This window comes from Lactuca virosa, chromosome 1 (assembly GCF_052849685.1).
Source record: "Lactuca virosa cultivar CGN04683 chromosome 1, Lactuca_virosa_CGN04683_v6, whole genome shotgun sequence".
NCBI classification, from domain to species: Eukaryota; Viridiplantae; Streptophyta; class Magnoliopsida; order Asterales; family Asteraceae; genus Lactuca; species Lactuca virosa.
In genome coordinates this window covers 27776837-27800933 of record NC_136426.1, presented here as the reverse complement: position 1 = coordinate 27800933, position 24097 = coordinate 27776837, and the positions used below count along the sequence as shown (strand labels likewise).

General features: G+C 33.5%; 1 protein-coding gene and 2 long non-coding RNA genes across 6 annotated transcripts; 1 reads left to right on the top strand and 2 right to left on the bottom strand.

Moving 5' to 3' along the window:
* Nucleotides 1–2155: 2155 nt before the first annotated feature.
* Nucleotides 2156–8055, top strand: LOC145159234 (uncharacterized). Of its 4 annotated transcripts, XR_013737603.1 has the most exons (7): nt 2156–2597; nt 2802–2858; nt 4265–6131; nt 6364–6450; nt 7293–7363; nt 7514–7569; nt 7692–8055. It is a non-coding gene; the product is annotated as an uncharacterized LOC145159234 (long non-coding RNA). The 4 variants fall into 4 exon arrangements; XR_013737635.1 differs by lacking the exon at nt 7293–7363; XR_013737582.1 differs by lacking the exons at nt 7293–7363; nt 7514–7569 and having other exon boundaries at nt 2157–2597.
* Nucleotides 6585–7780, bottom strand: LOC145159366 (uncharacterized). Its single transcript, XR_013737677.1, has 3 exons — nt 7669–7780; nt 7508–7577; nt 6585–6971 (listed from the first exon to the last, which is right to left on the bottom strand). It is a non-coding gene; the product is annotated as an uncharacterized LOC145159366 (long non-coding RNA).
* Nucleotides 8056–11909: 3854 nt separating the features above from the next.
* On the bottom strand, nt 11910–13505 carry LOC145159155 (uncharacterized). The gene is made up of 3 exons (XM_079078104.1): nt 12891–13505; nt 12699–12784; nt 11910–12343 (listed from the first exon to the last, which is right to left on the bottom strand). The coding sequence occupies exons 1-3, from the start codon at nt 13240–13242 to the stop codon at nt 12059–12061; spliced, it is 723 nt and encodes a 240-aa protein (XP_078934230.1). The 5' UTR covers nt 13243–13505; the 3' UTR covers nt 11910–12058.
* Nucleotides 13506–24097: the final 10592 nt, after the last annotated feature.

Here is a 24097-nt window from a genome sequence, read left to right as displayed (position 1 = left end):
AATGACAACAACAACTGAACACATTAGAACAACATATTTATATTCGACACACAAATAGTATAAATGAAACTCCTTAAATAGATAGTATTGACTTCATTTTGTTTTAAAAAAGGAAAAATTATATTGAATCGTAGGTAAACTGAATGTACTTTGCTAGTTATTGCAAGACATAGCCATGTACTTTGAGTTTTGAATAAAAATAAAAATAAATTACAAAAATCATAAACAAACAAGTGTCAGTTAAAAAACAAACATTGGTAGTTATTGCATTATCCAGCCAAATGGAAAGCACATTGTGTAATTGATTATTTTAGTTTTTTGGGAATTAAATGTTATTGTTACAATGATAATTGGAATTAGTATCAACCTTATTATTATGTTTATTTCCTTCTCATCAAACATCATCGCAAACTCTTCTAATGACAATATAATAATAAGTACATATACTTTTATAACAACTTTTGGTAAAAATTGTCAAACAAAGAAAGTAAAATTTATAATCTTAAAACGCACCAAAAATTCATATCACAAAATCCGCAAACAAATAAATACCAAAAAAACTATAAAAACAAATAAAAACCTTAAATCCCGCAAACAAATAACTACCACATACGACACACACAAATAACTACGGAAAAATTAAATATTTTCCCTATCTCTCATTCGAATCCTATCAGCTTCCGGCATTCTTGGATCTAACGTGACATCGGTTAATGCAGTTGAAACCAAAATATTATCTGTATGGACATGTATTATACAGTTAATAAGATATACTGAAATAATTTATTTATAAATAATTGAAACTATATATAATGTTGCACATAGTTAACTTACAAATATTTTCGTGGACCAACTTGACCCTAGAGACATAAATTATGGATTGATTGACAATTGCAAGATACATTTGTATCATAAGGCTCATCGGTACGTGATTGAACATCAACTTTATTGTATGCCCCCTATTCATTCAAACTAAATTTTGTTAAAAACATAATAATAATAATAATAATAATAATAATAATAATAATTGGTTAATGCATTTAAAGAAAATACATTATATTAGCATACTATTAATATTTTTATATATCTATATCTATATATAATCTTACATCTCATTTTGGATAAATAGTTCAAATGCATAGAATGGCCTCATTCGTCTTCCCCATACGATTTTTCCAACGACATCTACAATGCACCAAATTTAGTATTATTTAATTTGTCGTATGAAATATATAAAAAAACAATATATATATATATATATATATATATATATATATATATATAATCAAATATAGAAATGTACCTATCAACATTCTTCGACGGCTAAAATCTCTTGTGAGACTTGTGATAGAAGAACACAACGGATAAATTGGAAATGAATTGGCGATATCATTTCCCAAGAGAGTAAAAATGGTGTTACTCTTTATCAATATACCCCACTCGCCAAAGAAAATTTTATAATGTTGATATCTTGGGTGGTCTTTGTAAAAATGATCCATTCGGAAATGATTTAAGGAGATAACGCGTCCAACCAAATTCATGTTCAAAATTGACCTCAAAACCCGTGGGACAATTGCGATCATTTTGTCTCTCTGAGATATGTAATACAATAACAATATGTGAATTATAAATAGAACATTAAACAAATAATGTCATATTCATTTTATTGTATTAATACTTACGTTGCGATCAAGCAGCCAAATAAGAAGTCTATCATGTTCAACGTCGTCCCACACAAACAAAACTCGAACAGCTAGTATGTTCCACCATACGTGAACGTGTCGTAATACAGAAAAATCTCGAACAGTGGTATGACCATCCATTACTAAAATTTTCATGTCACTATGAAATACACATATGTATTGTTTTGTATAATTTGTTTTAACCATATACACATTTTTATAAATTATTCTTTTTATGTAATAATAAAAAAAATGATTTTTATTTAAAAGCCTAAATTTTTTTTATGTTTATGTGAAATATTTTAAATATTCACATTACATTATTATATTTAATTTAATGTAAGAATAAAAAAAAACTTCATATAATACGTATCAAAACTGTTTTTCCCTTAATATATATATTTTAATTATTGTTTCTATACATACGTTAATTTGTGAAGGCGTGAATATTTACCATTCATTATTTTTTTTTTATAATAATATAGGGTAATGTTCTTCTACCAAACCCTAAAGCCGACATAACCCTAAATTGCTTTTTCAGTTCTTACATCCGACATAACCCTAAATTGCTTTTTGACATTCAGAAAGGGGAATACGAAATGAACCGATTCATGAATTAAACACAACCATTTGAGTCGACGAAACTCTTCGTCTCTCTCTTGCCTCGTTTGTATAAATCAGTGATGCCATAAGACCGTATTTTCTCTATTACTCTCGTTATGCCCTAAATTCATATCTGCAGATCTGGTTATGCTTTCTACAAATTGAGAGATGCATTCATCGATTACATCTCGATTACTCTCGACTGAGGGTTTTATGGCTTTAAGTGTCGGCTTTAATTCATGATTACGAGCGAGATGTCGAGGGATCAGAAGAGGATCATTGGTCGGATAGTTACATGGAGATACAACAAAGGTAACTAAATTTATGAAGTTGTTTAAATGTAAATTTATTGTTCTTTAGCTTTGTGGATTTTATGGTGATTTTGTTTTTATAAATTAAGGTTGGAATTGGAGTATGGATTATTCTATTATATAAAATCATGTTACCAATCATAATACATACATATATATTACGTACATTATGTTTAATATTTCTATTATATATGATTTTTTTCAGGGAGAATCATTAACTTTGTAAGGGTAGAAACTAACTGCAACAAAGCTACGTTTACAAGTAAGTGTTATTTTCATGGTTTCAAAAAGTAAATCCTAAATTTCTTAGTCAATCAGATATGCTTAATTAACTAATAGTATAATAACAATAATATTGCTTAATCTTTGTGTAACTACTACTTAAACTCAATAGCAATTACAAGCAATTATGCAGTTCTTCGTTGCTAATACATATTACTTTAGTAACATATAATCTAATGGAAAAGAAACATACCTTTTTTTAATGCCTGTAGAATAGATCGTTGTTAAGAAGCCCTGTTGTTTATGCATGTGGAACAAAAAACACAGTTAATGAATATTGTGTATACATGAGTAAGTAAAAAATACAGTTTAAGAATATGGAAGACATACGTATGTGCAGACTGTGGAAATGGTGAGGGTGTTCTCTCTTTATCTGAATTACGAAATTTGTTTGTCAATGACAGACTATAATGCATCTACAATATGGATAGTATAAATATACAATCTAATATAATCTGTTAAAAGTTTGTTATGAATAGATAAGATGCAATTCATATATATGTGCATGAATATTCAAATATTGTTTTGAAAATTCATCATCTATTTGGATATACATAATCCTTTTATCTAATAAATAATCAAAATTTCCGTATTAATTTAACAAAAAAATCAATTTTCGTTTTTTTGCTGTTTAACATTGAAATGCATGGTGCTTTCTGAAATAACAATATTGTTTGGTAACAAAAGCTACTTGTAATTAACCTGAAAATATGTTATTTTCATTTTCTAATGACCTACTTACTGTTACACCAACGTCATTTATCTACAACTCAATATGAGTAGAACATCTTATCAATATAACCATTTTAGATATAACAGATGAATTTGACCACTAAATTCTTTTTTGTAAATGCCATTAAAGATAACTCTCTATTGTAGTAATGATTTAATTTGTGTAATATAGCATGGAAATAATATCATACTTTCATTTTTTTCTGTATATAATTTACTTTTAGAAATCACAGAATCCTACTTTCATTTTTTCTATTACCAAATTCTACTTTCAGTGTTTTATGCAATTAGGCGTCGTCCTTTAAAAGATGTTAATATGTTATATAAAAAATAAAAGTTTGATTCTATAATAAGCTATCATATATCACAACATCCTACTCTAATTTCATCTTGAATAAATATGTTTCCAAACATAGCTGATTATAATAATTTGAATGTACTTGGCTAGTTATTGCTATAATTAGCAATGTACTTCGGGTTTTATATAAAAATAAAAAATAATTGCAAAAAACAGATAGAAACAAGTGTCAAATAAAAAAGTACATTGCTAGTTATTGCGTTGTCTTACATTTATTGGATTGTCCTCCCAAATGGTTAGTACAATGCTATTTTGCATCCCTTTATTATGATATCCTAATCATTTTTTTATTGCAGGTGGTACTTGCCAACAAATATGATTACCCATAAATAGTTTTGCCGAGTATTAAGAGGAGATACTTCTTTTATTTGACCAACAAATAACACAAATAAAGATCCATAAATAAAAAGTATAGTTGTTCATTTTGGTTTAAAATAAATTCCAAACAGTTTGTTATTTAATATTTTTTTAAAATAGTAAATGTCATTAAAAAAAGAACCTGCTCCATAACCATTAGAATTCTGAAAAATCAATAAAAAACGACCTAAAACTTAAACAAAAACAATCCTAAGAAAGAAGACCCTAAAATGCGACACTAAGAAGAAAACTCTAATAAATAAAATACTTAGGTGTCCATGACTACATCATCTTCACCCCATAACAACATGATTTTCACTATCTTCCTCGTCATGAAGCTGATGAAATCTATTTCGTTTATGAATTGTGACACGGGGCCTCTTGGTTGGTCGGGTTGATGTTGTTAATGCTGTTGAATCTGTTGTATCAGTTGTTTCCACAGCTTTAACATCCAACTCTTGATCTTCAGAACTTAAAAGATCAACAACCTCATTCCATTTCCAGGTTTCCAACACTCTCTGTCTTTTCTTTTGTTTTTCGACCTTAAATTGTTAAAGCTTTTCTTGAACAGTTTCTTGTTGTTGCTTCTTGTTATCATTGCTAAAGTTCTGCATTATGGCTGATTGTGTATGATAAAATTAGTCTTAATTACAACAAAACAAATGAAAAAGAAAACAAATATACGAGAACATACCTTCTTGAAAGCTTGACATTTCTCGTCACAATCTACTTACAGTAGCGTACTTGGCTATTTATTGTAGTAGAATTAGTACCCATGTGTCAATATTTTCCCGCTCAAACTAAATTCTATCCCAAAATATAAGGAACCAACATATATAATCATTTAAAATCGGTATTATCTTTACAGCCATCAATATTTAAAAAAAAAGATTAATTGGAAAGATAAAATTTAAAAGGGTTAAATTAAAATTAATAATGTTATTTAAGTCATTATTAAATAGAAAATCTTCCAGGCTGTCAATAATTTCCCGCTAAAAAAGATTCTTTTCTGAGAAAAAATAAGTATTTAACTTATTGAGTAAATTACACGAATGGCCCCTGTGGTTTGGGGTAATTTGCACGTTTGGTCCCTAACTTATTTTTTAACTTAAAGGTCCCTACAATTTGTTTTTATTGCGTGCTTGGTTCCTGTGTCACCTAAAAAGACTATTTTGCCATTAATTTTTTAATTTATTTAAATAAGATATGGTAGACATAAAATAAAAAATCAAGGGCAAAATAGTATTTTTAGGTGAGACAGGACCAAGCACGCAACAAAAACAAACAATTGGGACTTTTCGAGTTAAAAAAATAAGTTAGGGACCAAATATGCAAATTACCCCAAACAATAGGGACCATTCGTGTAATTTACTCTAACTTATTTGGTATTTTAATAACAGAAATGACTCTACAAGTATCAATATGTTAAAAACATAATCTATAATTAGAAAGATAAAATGTAAAATGGTTGAATTCTATATTTTGTTAATCACAACAACAACTGAACACATTAAAGTAGCATATTGAAATTCATTTTGGTTTTAAAAAGGAAAAATTATATTGAATTGTAGGCAAATTGAATGTACTTTGGTAGTTATTGCAAGACATAGCCATGTACTTTGAGTTTTGGGTAAAAATAAAAATAAATTACAAAAATCAGAAACAAATAAGTGTCAGGTAAAAAACAAACATTAGTAGCTATTCATATTTTTATTGCTGGAGGTATTTGACAACAGAAGTGATTACTTAACTGTAATCACCTGGATATGAAGGAAGGAGATCAGATTTGTTGAGGATTATAAGGAGGTACTGCTTTTATTTGACCAAGACATAGCACAAATGAAGTCCCACAAATATATAGTATAGTAGTTCATTTTGGTTATCAGTAAATACAAGATTGATATTTAGGGAAATTGAATGTACATAGACAGTTGGGTTGACTTTGTTTTTTGGATAAAAAAATTGCAAAAAACATAAACAAACAAGTGTCAATGTTAGTAGTAATATATTTTAGTAGCTAATCATTTTTCAATTGCAGGTGATATTTACCAAAAGATATGAGTACTCAACTGTTATGACCCGCATATGAGAGAAGGAGATCTGATTTGATGAGGATTACAAGGAGGTACTACTCTTTATGCTATATACAACTACATAATTTTATAATCAAAAATATTACTTTTCTGGACAAATCGATCTTTATCAGCTTAACCATCTTTTGGGCACCTTTTGGATCAAGATTAAAAAATCACTCATAGATTTTTACAAACCAAACATCCCTTAAACCAGAAAATGTCAATCTTATTTTAAACAATCTACTTAAATACTAAAACATAAAAAATCCCTTCTCTTAGGTGTCTTTAACTGCATCATTCTCAACCCTGAATTTGCTGATTTTTTGGTTTCTCTTAATTGGTGGTGATAATGTTGTTGGTGTTGTTGAATCAACTGTATTAGCTGTTTCTGTAGCTTCATCATCCAATGGTTGATCTTTGGAACTCAAAACATCAATAACTTCATCCCATTTCCAGTTTTCTAATGCTCTCTTTCTTTTCCTCTGTCTCTCCATAATCCATTGATTCAGCATGAAGTGAACACATTCCACTTGTTCGTGAACCTCATCATCGGTTTAAACATTCATTCTAGCTGATTTGTATATTAATATTAGAATCAACAGTTATACAACATATATAAAATGAAATGAAAGAAAAATTATTAAGTAATACATTGATAACTGCTGGATTTTGGTATAAAAATTCTCTTTCTACCTCTTATTTTATCTTCTTTATTAGGATCAAACAAATCACTATCAGTGTTTGAAGTACAGTGCTTAATAAAGATAGAATCAACAGTTATACAACATATATAAAATGAAATGAAATAAAAATTATTAAATAATACATTGATGACTGCTGGATTTTGGTATAAAAATTCTCTTTCTACCCCTTATATTATCTTCTTTATTAGGATCAAACAAATCACTATCAGTGTTTGAAGTACAGTGCTTAATAAAGATAGAAGTACAATGCAATAATCAGGTAGATTTTTGAAGTATAATTCATGTGTTTGCAGCCATGGTGGAATCCCCATCTTTTATTAAAACCCATTTATAGATTTAAGCCTGAAAAAACAATTTTTTATAATAATTTCAAGTAATTGAGTTTAAGTTGTTATGAATGTACCTGTAGATATGATGAACTATGTAAGCTTTTAGTACCAGCCCTAGTAATGTTTTGATCTGCAGGTAAAAGACTTTTCAGGAAATAAAATTAATGTTTGATTGTCATTTTAATATAGATTTTGATTTTTTCTGAAAAGATGATTGTAATGATTGTATATGTACCATATGATTCTGCAATCTTGAAGGTTGTTGGCAACTGTTGGTGATGATCGATATTGTCCAGAGAAAAAAGTTGTATCTGTTTGATCTGCTTGTAAAAGTCGTGGGCAGGAACTGTAAAAGTCGTGGGCAGGTTCTTGGTGTTGATGATTGATTTTTTCCACAGAAGAAAGGAAGAAAGCATAGATAACGCCAAGAGGAAACTTTAGCCTTTTTTGCTCTTTTTCACAGTGTACAATTTATAATGCATGATTTGCTTAGATCCAAGAAAAAAGGACTGAAAACTTATCCCTAAAAGGAACTGGTATATGGGCCACGTGACAACTTTTAATTTAGATTTCAAAACTTATGTTGACTCATTCTAGTCAAAAATATGATTTTTTTTTTAAATTTTAAATCCTCTATATTGGGTAAGATAAGATGTATGTTTGAATGTTTCAATATTCATTTTACATTTGTACTTAATGCATTGTATTTTGTAATTTGTTGATAAATGTTTGTACATTGAGCTTAAAGGTTTGGACGTCTTAAATCTATTTTTAGAAATACTAAGGTTTGTATAATAAGATAGTATATATATATATATATATATATATATATATATATATATATAAATAATTTTGTGAGACCATGAGACCAAATCTAAAAATAATTTTAAAATGCAAAATAAAAGGAAAAATCGAAAAATTCTTTTTTTAATTATTATTTTCGGAACTTTAATTACCTAAAAAATAAAAAATAAATAAAAAAAATTACCGTTTTTTTTTTGAAAAATACGTGAAATATTCTAATAGAATATTACACTGTAAATATTCTAATATGATTTTTAGAATGTTAGAATATTATACTAGATTTCTCGGATATGTAGAATATTCTATTATTCTACTGGAATATGTAAAAAAAGTATTTTTTTTTTTGGTACTTTTTTTATTTTTTTTGGAAAATATAAATTCCGAAAAAAATATTTGAAATTTTTTTTTTGAAAATTTTCAATTATTTTACATTTTAAAAATGTTTTTTGTTTTATCTATCAAATGAATAGCTAGGATTGCGTCTCATGGTCTCACAAAATTAGGTTGTCTCACATTAACGTAACCCTATATATATATATATATATATATATATATATATATATATATATATATATATATATATATATATATATATATATATATATATATATATATATATATATATATATATATATATATTCAGCAATTTTATGAAAAAAGTAGCGATTTTTATGTTTGTAAACTAAAAAAAAATTTAGATATCTCAAAGTATTTTTTAATACATTTTTAGGGTTTTTTTTAGGTTTATGCATTTTCTATTGATTATATATATATATATATATATATATATATATATATATATATATATATATATATATATATATATATATATATATATATATATATATATATATATATTTTCAGCGATTTTATAAAAAAAGTAGCGATTTTTATGTTTGTAAACTAAAAAAAATTAGATATCTCAAAGTATTTTTTTATTACATTTTTAGGGTTTTTTAGGTTTATGCATTTTCTACTTATTTTCCATATATATATATATATATATATATATATATATATATATATATATATATATATATATATATATATATATATATATATATATATATTATCAATCTAAAAAGCCCTCAACGGTATGCCTTTTCTTGCTTATTGCATATGGATGGGTGTAAACATCACAATATCCAAACATGATTTAAATATGAATAAGTGAGTTACACACCACATGAGGCTATGCACACGAACATGCCCTTGAGTCGATGCATATAAACTTTCATGACTATATAGGCTGAGTAGTAACAGAATTTAAAAATATGTCACTGTGTTACACGCTACATCTTACACATGTGTTACCAAGTCAGCACAACTCAATAATTTTCTGTTTTATTCTTGATATAATCAGCTAGTAAAGAGTTTAAAACACAAAAAAAAATCCATGAAACATTATGCCAAGTTCAAATTTGATGAAGGAATTAGTGCATACTTAATTATTCCGTGAAACCATGCAATCTTAAACCATATTATGTTTTTGTAATAGCAGTTTGACAAAAGAGTAAAAATGTAGCTTTTTCTAGGAAAAATATACATAACCTAGAGAGAACAAATGATAATTATGATTAAGGAAATCATCAAACTTTGTTTCTAACATGATACTCTTTTTCCGAAAATGTTTGTCGGATTCTGGTTTGTATATAGACTACTAGGTGTGGAAACATGTTATTACATGTTATCACACCCAAATTGTCCAATTCATCATCCTAGTCACAATTTGGTGTTATAACACCAAATGTGGAAATGTGCAACACCAAATAACATAGGATAACACATACTATTTTCTATTTCTTTTTTTATTTTTTTTGGATGTTTTTAATTTCTATTATTCTAATTTATTTTATTTTTTTATTTACTTGATATATTTCTAATTTGTTTTATTTTTTTTATTTATGTCATATATCCATAAAAAAACATATAAATTAATAAAACATAATTTCATTACATAGTAATTTAAAAATACCATACAAACTTAAAAAAAACATTAAAAAGCAAAAAAAAAAAAAAAACATTGAACAAAAAACACACGATAATCCTAATAATTTAAAAAAAAACACCGACAAACTATTCTTAGTCCAAGTATTTGCTCTCGATCTTTGCCTTCATCCTCCGTATCACTTCAGCTCGTCTCGGTGGCAAATTTTCTTCGTTTGTCGTAAGAATTGTCAAATCCTTCGATATGCGATTTTGTTCGGCTTCTTGACGAAGGAAATCCAAATGCTCCCGTTGCAATTCATATCTTTTATTTGCGATTTCCGTGTGGGCGTCGAATATATTTTTTTTTTCATTTCCTCGTGCTCTCGAAGTCGACTTTCATTCTCCTGCGCATGTCATTGCGCGCACTTCGCTTTGTCGCGCCCCATCGGTCGTCGTGGCGGAGAGATTTCCTCGATGTCATAAACTCGTTCGGGATCTCATCGGTGTCCGCGTTGAGGTCGATGTTCGTGTGTCCGTCTGAAACGTCAACCAAACCCGAACCACGAGACCTCTTTGATTGTTGTTCCGATGATGTTTGCGTTTTCATCCATTTGGATCTTTCCTCACGATCTCCCAAACTTTTTCGTAGTCAAATATGTGACCCATTTGCACGTAATATTCCTCCCTCGCGGCTCTAAACACATCGAACTCATTAGCACCACTTTGACGTTGCGAATAAAGTTTGTTGTATATGGAATTGAATTTGGTGCACTTTTGGCTAATTTGAGTCCATATCGTTCCCCAAAGTTGGTTGTTTTGAAGTCCCGTACCAAGCCACCGCCAAGGCATGCTTTTCCTCCGGTGTCCACCATGTTGGAGGTGCTTCCGTTTGCTCCGCCCCGACAACGACCTATTTCTCTTTCTTTTTTGGTCTCCCTTGTTTTCCCGATGCTTTCTGACTACCCCCGGCTTGCGTCTCGACAACGGTTTCTTGCGTGGGTGGGGGTTGTGCGACTGTTTGTTGCATGGGACCGAATGTGTTAAAAAGGTTTTGTTGAATGTTTGCATTTTGTTGCATAAAAGGCGAGGTAGAGAATTGTAGTGGGGGTGAGGCGGGATTGAAAAAATTGTCGGAATATGGAAGTTGTGGTGAGTTCTGGGAGTTTAGAAGGTTCATGTATCCCTCGTATCCCGCAAAACCTAATGGAGTGGATGTGTTTGTGTTCGGAGGAGGAGTATTCGGGGATCCATAGTGGTTTTTTGTGTTTTGAATGATAAAAGAAATAGAGATAGATATAGAGAAATAGAAGTGTAGAATGATGTATATATGTATTGATATAGTTTAAAAAAAAAATAATTAGTAAATTTTTTTTTTGAATTTACCGTTTTTAAACGGTAATATTACCGTTTTTCAATGGATAAAGAAAGTGCAACGGTCGAAATATAGGCGTTATTACCATGGTAACGCGTCATCGCGTAACGCCTGATAACGGGAACGGGAGGCTGAGCGGTGTTTCCGCGTTATGACGCGGTTATGGGCGCTGCCACGTCAGCGTAACGCCATACCCGTATGCCGTTGCCCATACCGCACCGTCTTATATGATGTTTCTTATAAACATGTGTTATCTTTCATGGTGTTTACATCTTGAAATTTTTACCCATAGGCATGTAAGTATTTTTTCTTGATTTTCCATTACTTTGAGGTCGATCTTGTGGATCCAAATCCATATGGATTGTTGGAAATTTTAAAAAGGGGATGTATGGAATTCATTTGTAATACGATCGAGGACATTTTTAAGTTTCGTTGTTTCAATGAAAAGTTTACCATTCGGGTGTGAAATATGATCCCGAGGGGCTCACAAATGTACATATTGATATGAAACTGATATAGATTAAGCCAAAAGCCAAAAGTTTTTGTGTCTCTTTGTTGTAATAAGATATCCCCCATGTCTCTTGTTCTTTCTCCTCACTGCAATCGTCATGCAATTTGCATTCTGGATGCAGTAATCCACTGCCCGGCTTTTGCTTCGCTTTCCTGCCCACATTGTTCGTATTCTCCACATCATTGACTGCTTTCGTTGCCCTAAAACCAACAAAGAAACGTGTTCTTGCTTTGCTGCTTCGACTATAGTTGGACCCTTTTCCTTCCCTTGTCTCACTTCTATCTCAACTTTCACCTATTTTTCACAAAAAACCAAGGTACCTTCACTTATTTGTATGTTATATCACTTTCCATCTTTTTATGTTACTAATTTTCTTATTCACACCTTGAAAATTTTACCCGGTTGTAACATATTTTGCATTTTTTTTTTCTTACTAGAACATTATTTTGAAAAATATTTACAGTCATACTGATGTCGGATGGATATTTCAAAGTACAATGGTAGAAAAGGAAAACATAAAAGTAGAATATATAATAAACAAGTAAACAACTAAATCAAAGTATGTTGCTATCTGTTTGAGTTAACCCAATTAGGCATATGTAAATTATAGACATACATATGATCAAGTTCATAAATCATTGGGACTAACCTCTGGCCTCTTGATTTGAAGATTTTTCTTCATGGAGCAAAGATGTTCATAAACTCTTTGATTAACCTCCCCACTTGATTTACAGCCTGAAAATATTATAAAAAATATAAAAAAAAAAAAAAAAAAAAAAACCCATGAAATACGACTTTTTTTACCCCAAAAAAAAAATCTTTAAAAAGGCTTAAATTTTACCTAGTTTTGAAGCAGAGGCGACATGAAGGAGAATCACCGTGTCCTGATTTTGAACAGTATGAGTAAGCGCCCATTGAAGAGCACCTTTAGCTTCCATACTTGAATCAACTACCACCATCACCTTATTCCCACACCCATCATCGGTTTCCGTTTCTCCCTTCAACATCTCACGGCTGATATCAAAATTCAGTTCACCGCTGCTGTTTTCACTACCGGAAAACGCCACCGTCTTCACACCATCATTCAATCGACCCAAACTGTAGGATTTCTTGTGGCGTGGCGATGGTGAACGAACTTGAACACGAGCCCTCATTGAATTGAACCCACCGAGTTTGCTTTTCACCCTCATCATCTTCGGTACTGTTGAGACTGACAGACATTAAAAGTCCTTATATACCGATTCAAAGAGTTTAATTTCCTGTGTGTGTTTTCAATGGTGGGCCCTGTGTTTTCGAACGTGGACAGCATAAAGAGCTGGAAGGCTGTTTCTTGGTGATTTAATTATGCTCGTTGAATTTAAGGATATGATTCTTCCGTGGATGAAATCCAGATGTTGGTGATGTATTTAGCACTCAATTATGAGGGATTTGGGGATATTAAGGCGATCTGCAGGGACATATAGAATATGCTCGGTCAAATCTACATGCCACATACCTAAGTAGACGTGCAGAAGAGTATCCAATGGTTCATTAAACATGAAAGTACAAGGGTATATTTGTCATTTTCCTCGTGTGAAATTTATAACATGCTTGTTATTGTTATTTTTGTGTTGGACGTTATTTTTATGAATTAAAAAAAAATTGAGCAAGAGAGTAGTTTTTTTTTTAAGATTCTTGTTGTATCATTCGGTTTCGGGATGTTTCTTTGAAAACTCGAACTTTAAAATTTATCAAGAGAAGGTCTCAGCTTTAAATGATGAAGTTTGGACACTAAAGGAATGAAGTTTTGGGGCTAAGAATATAACGATTAAGACTTAAAGAGTTAGTTTTGGGATGGGAGCAATTTGGGTTTAAACTGTTTTGGGCCTTGATGGATCCGACTTTTCACGACGCAACAAAAGAGGTGTCACAGCGCAAAAGCTGGTGCAACCCAAACCCATGAAATTTAGGCTTTATCCCGTATTTAAAGGTGTCACCTCTATGCTTTTGGTCATTTGGCAGTCTCCAACCTCTAAGATCGTTCATTACCCTAACCCTAGCCTCCATGGTTGAGTTTGAGCATTTTCTTCCATTTTTGTGAAGCTTGAAGGTGGTAAAAGTGTTATTTGGTGCAAGGTGTTGTTCAAGTTCAAGATCCAACAAGTTTTCTCATCGTTGGACCTTAGTGAGCATAAAACTTTCACCTTTATGTTTTTATCTCATAGGTCTAAGTTTTGGATGAATTTGTGGTCATTTTAGCTCCAAATCCTTGTGTTCTTGGAGTTTGTTGAACTCTATAGTTCTTTAGTGTTATATTATGCTTTTGGACCTTTTTGTTGGAGAAAGAGGACTATACATGGGTTCTTTTGAGTCCATGCATAAGTTATGACCTCTTTGAGAGATTAGTGGAATTAAGATTTAAGATCTTCATTATGGTGTTGTCTAAATGGATAAAGTTGGAAACTTTATCCAGCAACTCCCCTGGGTAAATCAGATATGAAGTTGTGATCCTTGATCTGTAAGGAAGCACTTAATGAAAACTAGGACTCTGCCAGAAATCAATGCGCGATGAAGAGTTGCTCGCGGCGTGATCTTGGAACATGATCGCGACTATTTTGTCACGTAGCTTTTCACAGCGCGAGTGGTCCTTAATCTCGACGTGATCGTTGACCATTGACTTTCTGACTAGTTTGACTTTCGGTCAACCTGAGGATTTGAATAAGTAGACTGAGGTTTGACCTTTATTTGGTTTAGGAGGTGCGTGATGTGGATTCTACAAGGTTTCGAGTGTTGCTAGCCCAACTCTTTGCCTCATGTGAGTTTTCTCACTATATATATATATATATATATATATATATATATATGGATCCACTGTCTGTTAGTGTTGGGAATAATCCGAGATGACGAATGCGGAATATAATGAACAATCAAGAATCAATCACCATCATATGCAAGTAATCTGATAAAGGTTTTTGTGTATATTGATTATGACATGAACGTACAGAGAAAAATCCTAATCTGGTAAAAAGCTTACCTCAAAAGCTAACCTAATTATTATTTATAGGGAACAATAAATATATACCATAAATATAAAATCTATGTCTTAATATAAAAACAAATGCCTTAGAAGAGCTCGATTAAGAACTTCTACTGTAAAGGCACCGTAGGGAATCATAAAATGATTAACCATAAAAAGGCTTCCCTAAATAACTAAATATGCCAAATCAGTTTCAATATCTCAATACTCAACAATCTCCCCCTAGATGTTAAAACTGATGAAGATCACGATTTCCGATCTTCTTGGCATTTCTCCTTTTTGACTCAAAAATCATCAGCTTTCGTCCCTTTTTTTTATAAAGGTTAAAACTTTTCAAGACACTTTTGGTACCCATTTAAGATTCAAGAATGAAGTTGGTTTCTTGCACACCCATTTATTTGAAGAAAATTTGTCATCTTCTGAAAATAATACCCACCTTTTAGTTGGAAAACAAAAATTTCCATAAATTTCTTTAAACCAATTAATTCTCTTTTCTTTTCCTTCCAACTTCTAACATTATTATCTGAAGAAAAATGAGAATTATAGTTTCGTTGAACATGCTTGACTTCAATTTTCTCAACTTTTTCACAAGCATTAGGTACTTGTACATTGGGCATCCAAACCTTCTTTATTTTACTCTTGTTCTTCTTCCTCTTCATCATTTTCTTATTTCTAGGCTTCAGAAACAAATTGTGGATCTGAACAACCTTTTCACCATTCTGAATCTGAACATTAGAAGACTTTGACACACAAACTTTTGGAGTTTGATAAATCTGAATTTCTTGAAGCATTGGCTTTCTGTAAGGAATCATTCCTTCAAAAACATCATTAGAACATAAAGATTCAGATTGTAAAACTTCTGGAAAACATGAACCACTTGACTCCCCCTCAACAAGAACATCTGGAGTCATCTTTTCTTCAGAACCATGAAGAACATTATGAACTTCACCAAGAACATCATGAACTTCTTCTTTTTCTTTTTCAGCTCTTTTCATCTCCAAAATCTGTTTATTTTCTCGATCTAAATGTCCATAGATAATACGAAATTGTTCTACTATTCTCTCATTCTTTTGTAATTCACGTTCATTAACCATGAGTATTCATTTATTTTCACATCAACAAAAGAATTATATAACTCAGTAACATCCCTTAACGTAAAATCACCAAGAACATGAAATAAAGTTACTTTGTCTACACCATAGATTGGTTTAGTAACATTTAATCCAAATTACAAAATAAAAGATCCATTAGATCTTCAACAAGTGACAAAACTTGAAGAGAGAGAAAGTAGATCTGTTAAGAATTAGAGAGAGAAAACGGATCTGAGATGGTTTCTAGAGAGAGAAAATAGCTCTGAGACGAATTTTAGAGAGATAGAGTAGATCTGAACACACAAATTTGAATAAACACGAAAAATTTCCTCTAATTCTCTTCCAGAACACGATTCAAGAACAAATCAGATGAAATAATGAGTAGAAGATAACAGATATGAACAAGATTTTGCAATAAAACGAGGTATTAGACCTTTTCTTTTCAGAAAACTTACAAAATTTGAAGAACAAGGTGAGATTCATGATAAAAAAAATCGCCATAAACAAGATCGATTCTTGCAAAAATTGTTGAGATCTACAAGAACCCGCTCTGATACCAATTGTTGGGAATAATCAGAGATGACGAATGTGGAATATCATGAACAATCAAGAATCAATCACCATCATATGCAAGTAATCTGATAAAGGTTTTTGTGTATATTGATTATGACATGAACGTACAGAGAAAACCCCTAATCTGGTAAAAAACTTACCTCAAAAGCTAACCTAATGATTATTTATAGGGAACAATAAATATATACCATAAATATAAAATCTATGCCTTAATATAAAACCAATGCCTTAGAAGAGCTTGATTAAGAACTTCTACTGTAAAGGCACCGTAGGGAATCATAAAATGATTAACCCTAAAAAGGCTTCCCTAAATAACCAAATATGCCAAATCAGTTTCAATATCTCAAATACTTAACAATTAGGATGTAGATATGTTGTTGGGCAGGTAGACTTGTTTTGTTAGTTGTCTGTTGTTTGTTTATCTAATATATACTTTGACATATTATGTGTTAAGTTGAGGGCGGTCCAACTACGTGTTGTAGGCCAATATACCCAAGGCATACAGACTTTATGATGAAGACCAGGGGGTATTTATGTGCTGAAGGCCGGGGCGGAACAAATTTAAGTTGAGGGCCAATATTTGTGTGACTTATATAGTATTTTGGGGAACTCACTAAGCTTTGACTTACAATTGTTGATTAAATGTTTTCAGCCACTTCAGCAGATCGTGGAAAAGGCGAAGGTGTGACTGTGTACCCTCATTAGCAGCGTTCATGTTTTAAGACTCCACATTTATTTTGTTATACTATGATATTTGGGATTATGACATATTGAAAAAATGAATTTTTATCGATTTTATGATCTATGAAAATGGACATTTTATCTTACTTAAAAATGAAAAGTTTATTGCGAGAATATGGGACGTTACAAGTTTGTACTAGAGACCTGATTTGAGGGACTTGGATGAACACTCGTGTGATTCCAAACTCAAACTATTATAAATAGGAGGCCAAGCCTCATTCTTTCTCTCACAACTTCCTAAACTATCTCTCTCTCTCTCTCTCTCTCTCTCTCTTTCAATTTCTTTCGTTTTAGCCCATTTTCTCTTAGTTTTAGCCCTCGGTGAAGCCCTGCGATCCCTAAAGTAGTAGAAGCTTTGCCAGTGCAATTTCCTAACTTTTGTCAGGAAGAACCTCTGTCACGTCAAGGAATATCTAAGGTGTTAGGCGAAACTCTGCCCAGATCACAAGTCACCCACCGAAGTCAAGTGAGTGCATAGTACCTATCATGAACATGATTTAATATAATGAAACGTCCCAAAAACTTCATTTTTTATTTAATAAAATCAGTATTCCAAAACATCATCAATACAATCCAGATAAAATAAGTGTATCAAACATCATCTCAAATCAGAGTAAATCACATAATGCGGAACAAGGTGGTGTGTGCTCTGCAATCATCCCGAGCCCTTCCAGTTGGAACTAGAAGTACCTGAAACATAAACTGAAAACCGTAAGCACAAAGCTTAGTGAGTTCCCCCAAGATACCACATACCATACATATATAACAAATAACAGGCCTCGCCCAAAGAGTATAACGGGCCCTCCCTAAATCGCATAACGGGCCCCACCCACTAAGTACAATGGGCCCCGCCCAAACTCGTATAACGGGCCCCGCCTAATGAGTACAACAGGCACCGCCCTAACTCGCATAATGGGCCCCACCCACATACAATTCATTTAAGCATAACATATAATAACATACAGAATAACCATCAGGCCCCGCCCAGTAAGCATACAAACACATATACATACCAGTGTCACACAGACAACGAATATTCTAACATAACAGATCATGGATCGGCATTGGTGCCTTCGACCCGCTAAACATGGTGAGGAACCTCACCTCGAACTGCTAAATCACACTGAAAGATCTCTAGCTGCTGGTCCAACAGATCCCCGAGCTATCAATACCAAATAACATCCAATTAATAATTGGATTTCAATCCAAAACCATTAGTCGATAAACAGGGTAAAAAGACCATTTTACCCCTTACCTAGTTTGGTCCAAGACTAAGGCCCAAACTCATAATCCAAAAGGCCCAAATCCTAATTAGCTATCCAAGGCTCAATTCATGGCCCAATAACCAAAATAATCATACAAGGCCCAAACATGGCCCAATTTTCCAAATTGGGCCTAAGTCCCTTCCATGGGCCTTAATCCAAAGTCCAACATATTCTCAACCCCAAAACATAAGAATTCAGATGGCCCATAAGCCCTAAACATCTAGGACCAAAGAATGGCCCAAACTGAGGATCCAAGATTATGAAGCCCATCTGACTGAGTACGCAGGGTGTACTCAGTTGTACGCTAAACGTACATGCTTTAGGGCTTGTACGCCCATCGTAATACCCATACAACCATCTTCCATTTTTAAGCCTTAATCCATTAAGACATTGCTCCAAAACGTAGACCTGACTTCCTTGAGCTGGTTAATCACGTAAAGTTGCTAACTTTATGTTCATGTATGGCTAAATGAAGCTCTTAAAGCTCAAAAGGACTTAATAGATGACTTAATACATACATGTGACCATAAACCCCATAAAGCTTGCACCTTTATGCTTAAGAAACTCCTAATAAGCTCATATCTAAAAGATTAAGCCCTTTAAAAGTCCTAACTCATCAAACCAACCTAAAAAGGGACCAAAAGCATAAAAAATAAGACATGAAGAGATCTAAGCATGGAGAAGACAAGGTTTGAACTTGATACCTCTAAAAACTTGCAAAATGAGTGATGATTCTGGATCTCTAAACTTCCCACCAAGCAAAGTACCTTCTCCCTTCTTCAAATCCTTTAAGATAAGCAAAATAAGCACCAACTTCTTCTCAAAATATCAAGGATACAACAATGGAGGCTTAAGGTCGATTTTAGAGTTTAGAAGATATCGGGGCTGGTAAAGAGGCCAGCCCTAGAGACTTAAGGTCTTTATATAGGATACCACACCCTAAAATTAGGGTTTCTAATCTCTGAGTACGCTAAGCGTAACCCTCGTACGTCCAACGTACGAGGCCTCACATCTGCGACCATCATCACCTTAGTACACTAAGCGTACCATGTGGTACGCCCCGCGTACTAGCTTCTTAGCTAGTACGCTAAGCGTGCCATGTGGTACGCCCCGCGTACTGCTCCAAGGACCATTATTGCAACAAATTAAACTTAAAGGGCAATTAAGGAACATACCAAAATCCAAGTGTTATGATTCTCCCCCACTTGAATCAGACTTCGTCCTCGAAGTCCACTGCCCTGAATAACTCTGGATAGTGCTCCCTCATTTCATCTTCTGGCTCCCAAGTCCACTCTGAACCATTGTGGTGCTGCCATTGCACCTTCACCAACTCGATAACCTTGTTCTTCAAGGTTTCCTTCTTCCGATCCAGAATCGCCACCGGTCTCTTAATATAATTTAGGCGGTCATCCACATAAATATCCTCCAATGGTACCACTGCGGAATCATCCACTAAGGACTTCCAAAGCAGAGAGACATGGAACGTGCTATGAATCTGACTGAGCTCATCTGGAAGATCCAAGCGATAAGCAACTCGGCCCACCCGAGCCAAAACCCTGAAAGGACCAATATACCTGGTGTGACGCCCGTGTTTCCAGGCTAGGCATTAATATTGACATAATAGTCTAGGTTAACCTTTGTAACTCATTTTGAAGAAATAAAAAGGAATTATGTGAATATTATGTGAATTATGTGTTTTATGCTTAATTATTAGGATTTAATTAATTAAGAATAAAAATGAGCGTCGAAATAAATATTAGATAAAGCTGATATCTATTAAGAAAGTTGTAGTGGTCGTGACAAGGATTACGGATATATAAAGAATACCGAAATCCGAGTTATAACGAAGAAGTTATGACCTGTCGAAGTTTCGCGACAAAACCGGCACGGTGCCGAATGACGTAAAAAGTGAGTTTTTGACAAACTACTTCTTAGCCTTAGTGATCTAAATGAAAGTCGTAGTATTCATTAAACCGAGAGTATGCATAAAAAGAACGCCCAAATCTGACTTCGTATGAGGAAGTTATGATTTTTTTCTAAGTTTCAGCTTAGCAGTAGACAGCTAAAAACTCGAATTTTAGATCGAGTGATTTTTAGCCAACACAACCGAAACGAGAATCGAAGGTCTCGTCAATAGTAGTACAACGGTAAAAAGACAGACGAAAACGGACGTCAGATGAAGAAGTTATGAATTTTTAACGGATTTCCTGTCCCGGTCTGTTAAAAATAATAATATTAAAATTAAAGTCAAAATTTGCCGATGAAGTCTAAACGAAAGTTGTAGAGCGTAATGTTACCTACGCGTGCATATAAAGAACGTCAAAAACGGAGCCCGTATGCGAAAGTTATGGATTTTAGAAGTTCTGGCACAAAAATCAAGAAAAAATGCTAAATCCGAGGAATTTCGCATGGCCCAACTTTGGCCACGTCACCCGGAATCTCGCATGCATGCCACGTGCTCGTTGCTGATTCGACCGAAGGGAGGCCCAACCGAAGCAGGCCGCGTGTCGCCTCGTGTCCGAAGGAGCTTAGTCACCGATGCGCTGTGCAACCGAGAGTCCAACGCGTGCCCAGCTGACTCCTCGCATCCGAAGCCGCCTCACCTCGCACCGATGCATGTCGCACCAGCTGTTCGAGTTTCGCAGGCGCCACATCCCACCCCTCGAACCCTATACCTCGGTCCAATCAGAAGCAGACACATGAAGCCTCGCATGCGAGCCGCGTGTTCCCTTATCTGCCACCTTGGTCCGAAGCCTCCCCTATAAATAGAGGGGTGCGAGACCTCCCGGGGATAATTTAGAAAATTGTCATTTTACACCCCTAAACCCATATTTCTTCCATTCCAACTTCCCCCAAAGCCTCGATATTATACCAAACACCCGAAACACGTCCCGAAGTACCCGAAGACCCGAAAAATTTTATATTTTCGGTTTTGAAGCCCAACCCTCGCAGAGCCCGGTTTCTCAATAAAACTCCCGGTTTTATTAGAAACGATCGTTTTAGGAAACGAAGTGCTGCCCGATTATCATTAAATCAGGTGAGTGTGTAGTCACCTTCATCTTACACCTAGATATGAAGTATTTTCTATAAAATACGTGCTATGTGTAATTATATTAATTGTTTAATTGAGGTGACTGTTGAAAACCCTATATGCTCACCAGGCTTCCAAGCCTGACCCACTCAGCATTTTATATTACAGGTAGTGGACCCCGAGCATAGTCAGATGATGATGAGAGATTTTTGGATTATAGACCAGTAGTTGTAAATAACTGTTGTAAGGCTTATAATGTCTTGTTTATGCTTTTGATCTGTATCGGAACATGACATCCCGAGGTTTTGATATAAAATGAAAATATATATTTCTTAAAGAAAGGTTTTGATAAACTTTTATCATGTTATTTTTTGGGGACCAATTCCGCAACATCTTTTAAAAGGATTTCTCTGATTTTATTTTAAAAGCATAAATTAAATCGGTCTTTTCTGGCCGAGAAATTAGGGGATGTCACAGTTGGTATCAGAGCATTAGTTTAAGCGAACTAGGAATTTGTAGGATTTCTAGACTTAAACTTAGAATGCTAAGTGATGATCGTGAGATGAGTGTCTACCATATTTTAAGACACGAGCACTAGTATATTTTAGGAAAGATGCCTAAAATGCTTTTATGTGCTAAATGTTATATGTTTGCCATATATGATGTTATTTGTTCGGATCTATGGTCTGTTGCCGACCGGATCTGGAAACCTTATGTGTTCAGGATTCTAAGCGTATGACTACAATATTAGAACTAGCATGTAAACATTTCGAAGTGATAAGGAGATTTATACATCTATTGTAAATAAAGCTTTCCTATCTTAAATTCTCACCTAAGTACACCGAGCGTCTGCTTGAGTGTACCAAACGTTATGGTGAAGACTCGTAGAGAATTAAGTAAATGGAGGGCTTATGATAGTGAATGACACCTATCGGAAGATATCGTAAGAGTGGTATCTTGCCTTTAGAATGTGTCTGATAAAATAACGGAACGATTAAAGGAGTACGGTACATCTGAAGTACACCTTCGATTGGCAGGATAATGGAACGATTGGTGTAATTCTTGAAGTTGTCCCATCGTCTGGAATTTCCATCACCAACCAAGTTGAAGTAGAATTGATGATTGAAGATACGCATGGAAGAAGTCCTAGTAGAGTCTAGGAAAATTTTATGATTAATTGGACACATTCGTATGTGTTAAATTGTTTTGTGATTTTAGGACTTGGGGACTACGAGACAATACTTGGGACGAGTATGAGTAGGTGTGAATAGTAGTAGAGATCTATACTACTGGAAGCACAGGACTCACACTTGGATCAGGGAAAGTCACAAGGTTACCAAGGAGCTAGTAATTGATTCCGTCTTATTCTAGTCTGTCGTTACCATCGTTTCGGTAATGACTAAGAAGATGATTGTTATTCCGACCCTGGTGGTCATATCAAATTGAGTCCGACTACGATGAGTTTGTTACGTGGTTCAGAGAACCAAGTTCGATGTAGCATTTGACTTAAGCCAAATTAAAGTAAAGGATGATCAAAGCGATCAATAGAAGTATCGCGTTCGTTGTTAAAGAAGTTGCTAGTTAGAAATGATACGTGTTGAACTGTGATTGTATCACATTAGAACATGAAGGAAGGTATAGTCTGTTCTGGAATTTGTCCCTAAGAGACCTGAGTCTAAGCATTGCATTATATGATGAGAGATCATTAAAACATGAACCATCGGTCTGTTACAATAAATAAAGGAAAGTACTTATTCTAAGAAGAAGAAGGAGTCCTCAATAAGGATTTATTTTGTAACTCGAAGGTTACGATTGAAAGTCCAACATAGTACGAGGAGTAAATGCAAGATTGCGCACCGCCCGCAGTCAAGAAGTCTAAGAGTTAGATACTCGTTCAAAGGAACCTAGAAGTTACAACTATTACCTAGGATGAAGAGATAACATATGAAGTCATTATACAAGCCATGTCTTGTTAGTGTTTCCGAAAACGAAATTGAAGACTTCGTAGTCTCTAGTGACGCATCTGGAGTTGGGTTAGGTTGTGTTCTGACCCAAAGGGATAAAGTGATAGCGTATGCATCGAGGCAATTGAAAGAGCATGAAAAGAATTACCCCACTCATGATCTGGAGTTGGCAGCGGTAGTATTCGCCTTAAAGATATGTAGGCACTATCTTTATGGCACTAAATGCAAACTTTTCACTGATCATAAGAGTCTTCAATATCTCTTTAATCAGAAGGAATTGAACATGAGGCAACGACACTGGCTAGAATTACTCAAGGACTATGACTGTGAGATACTTTACCACCCTGGTAAAGCAAATGTTGTTGCT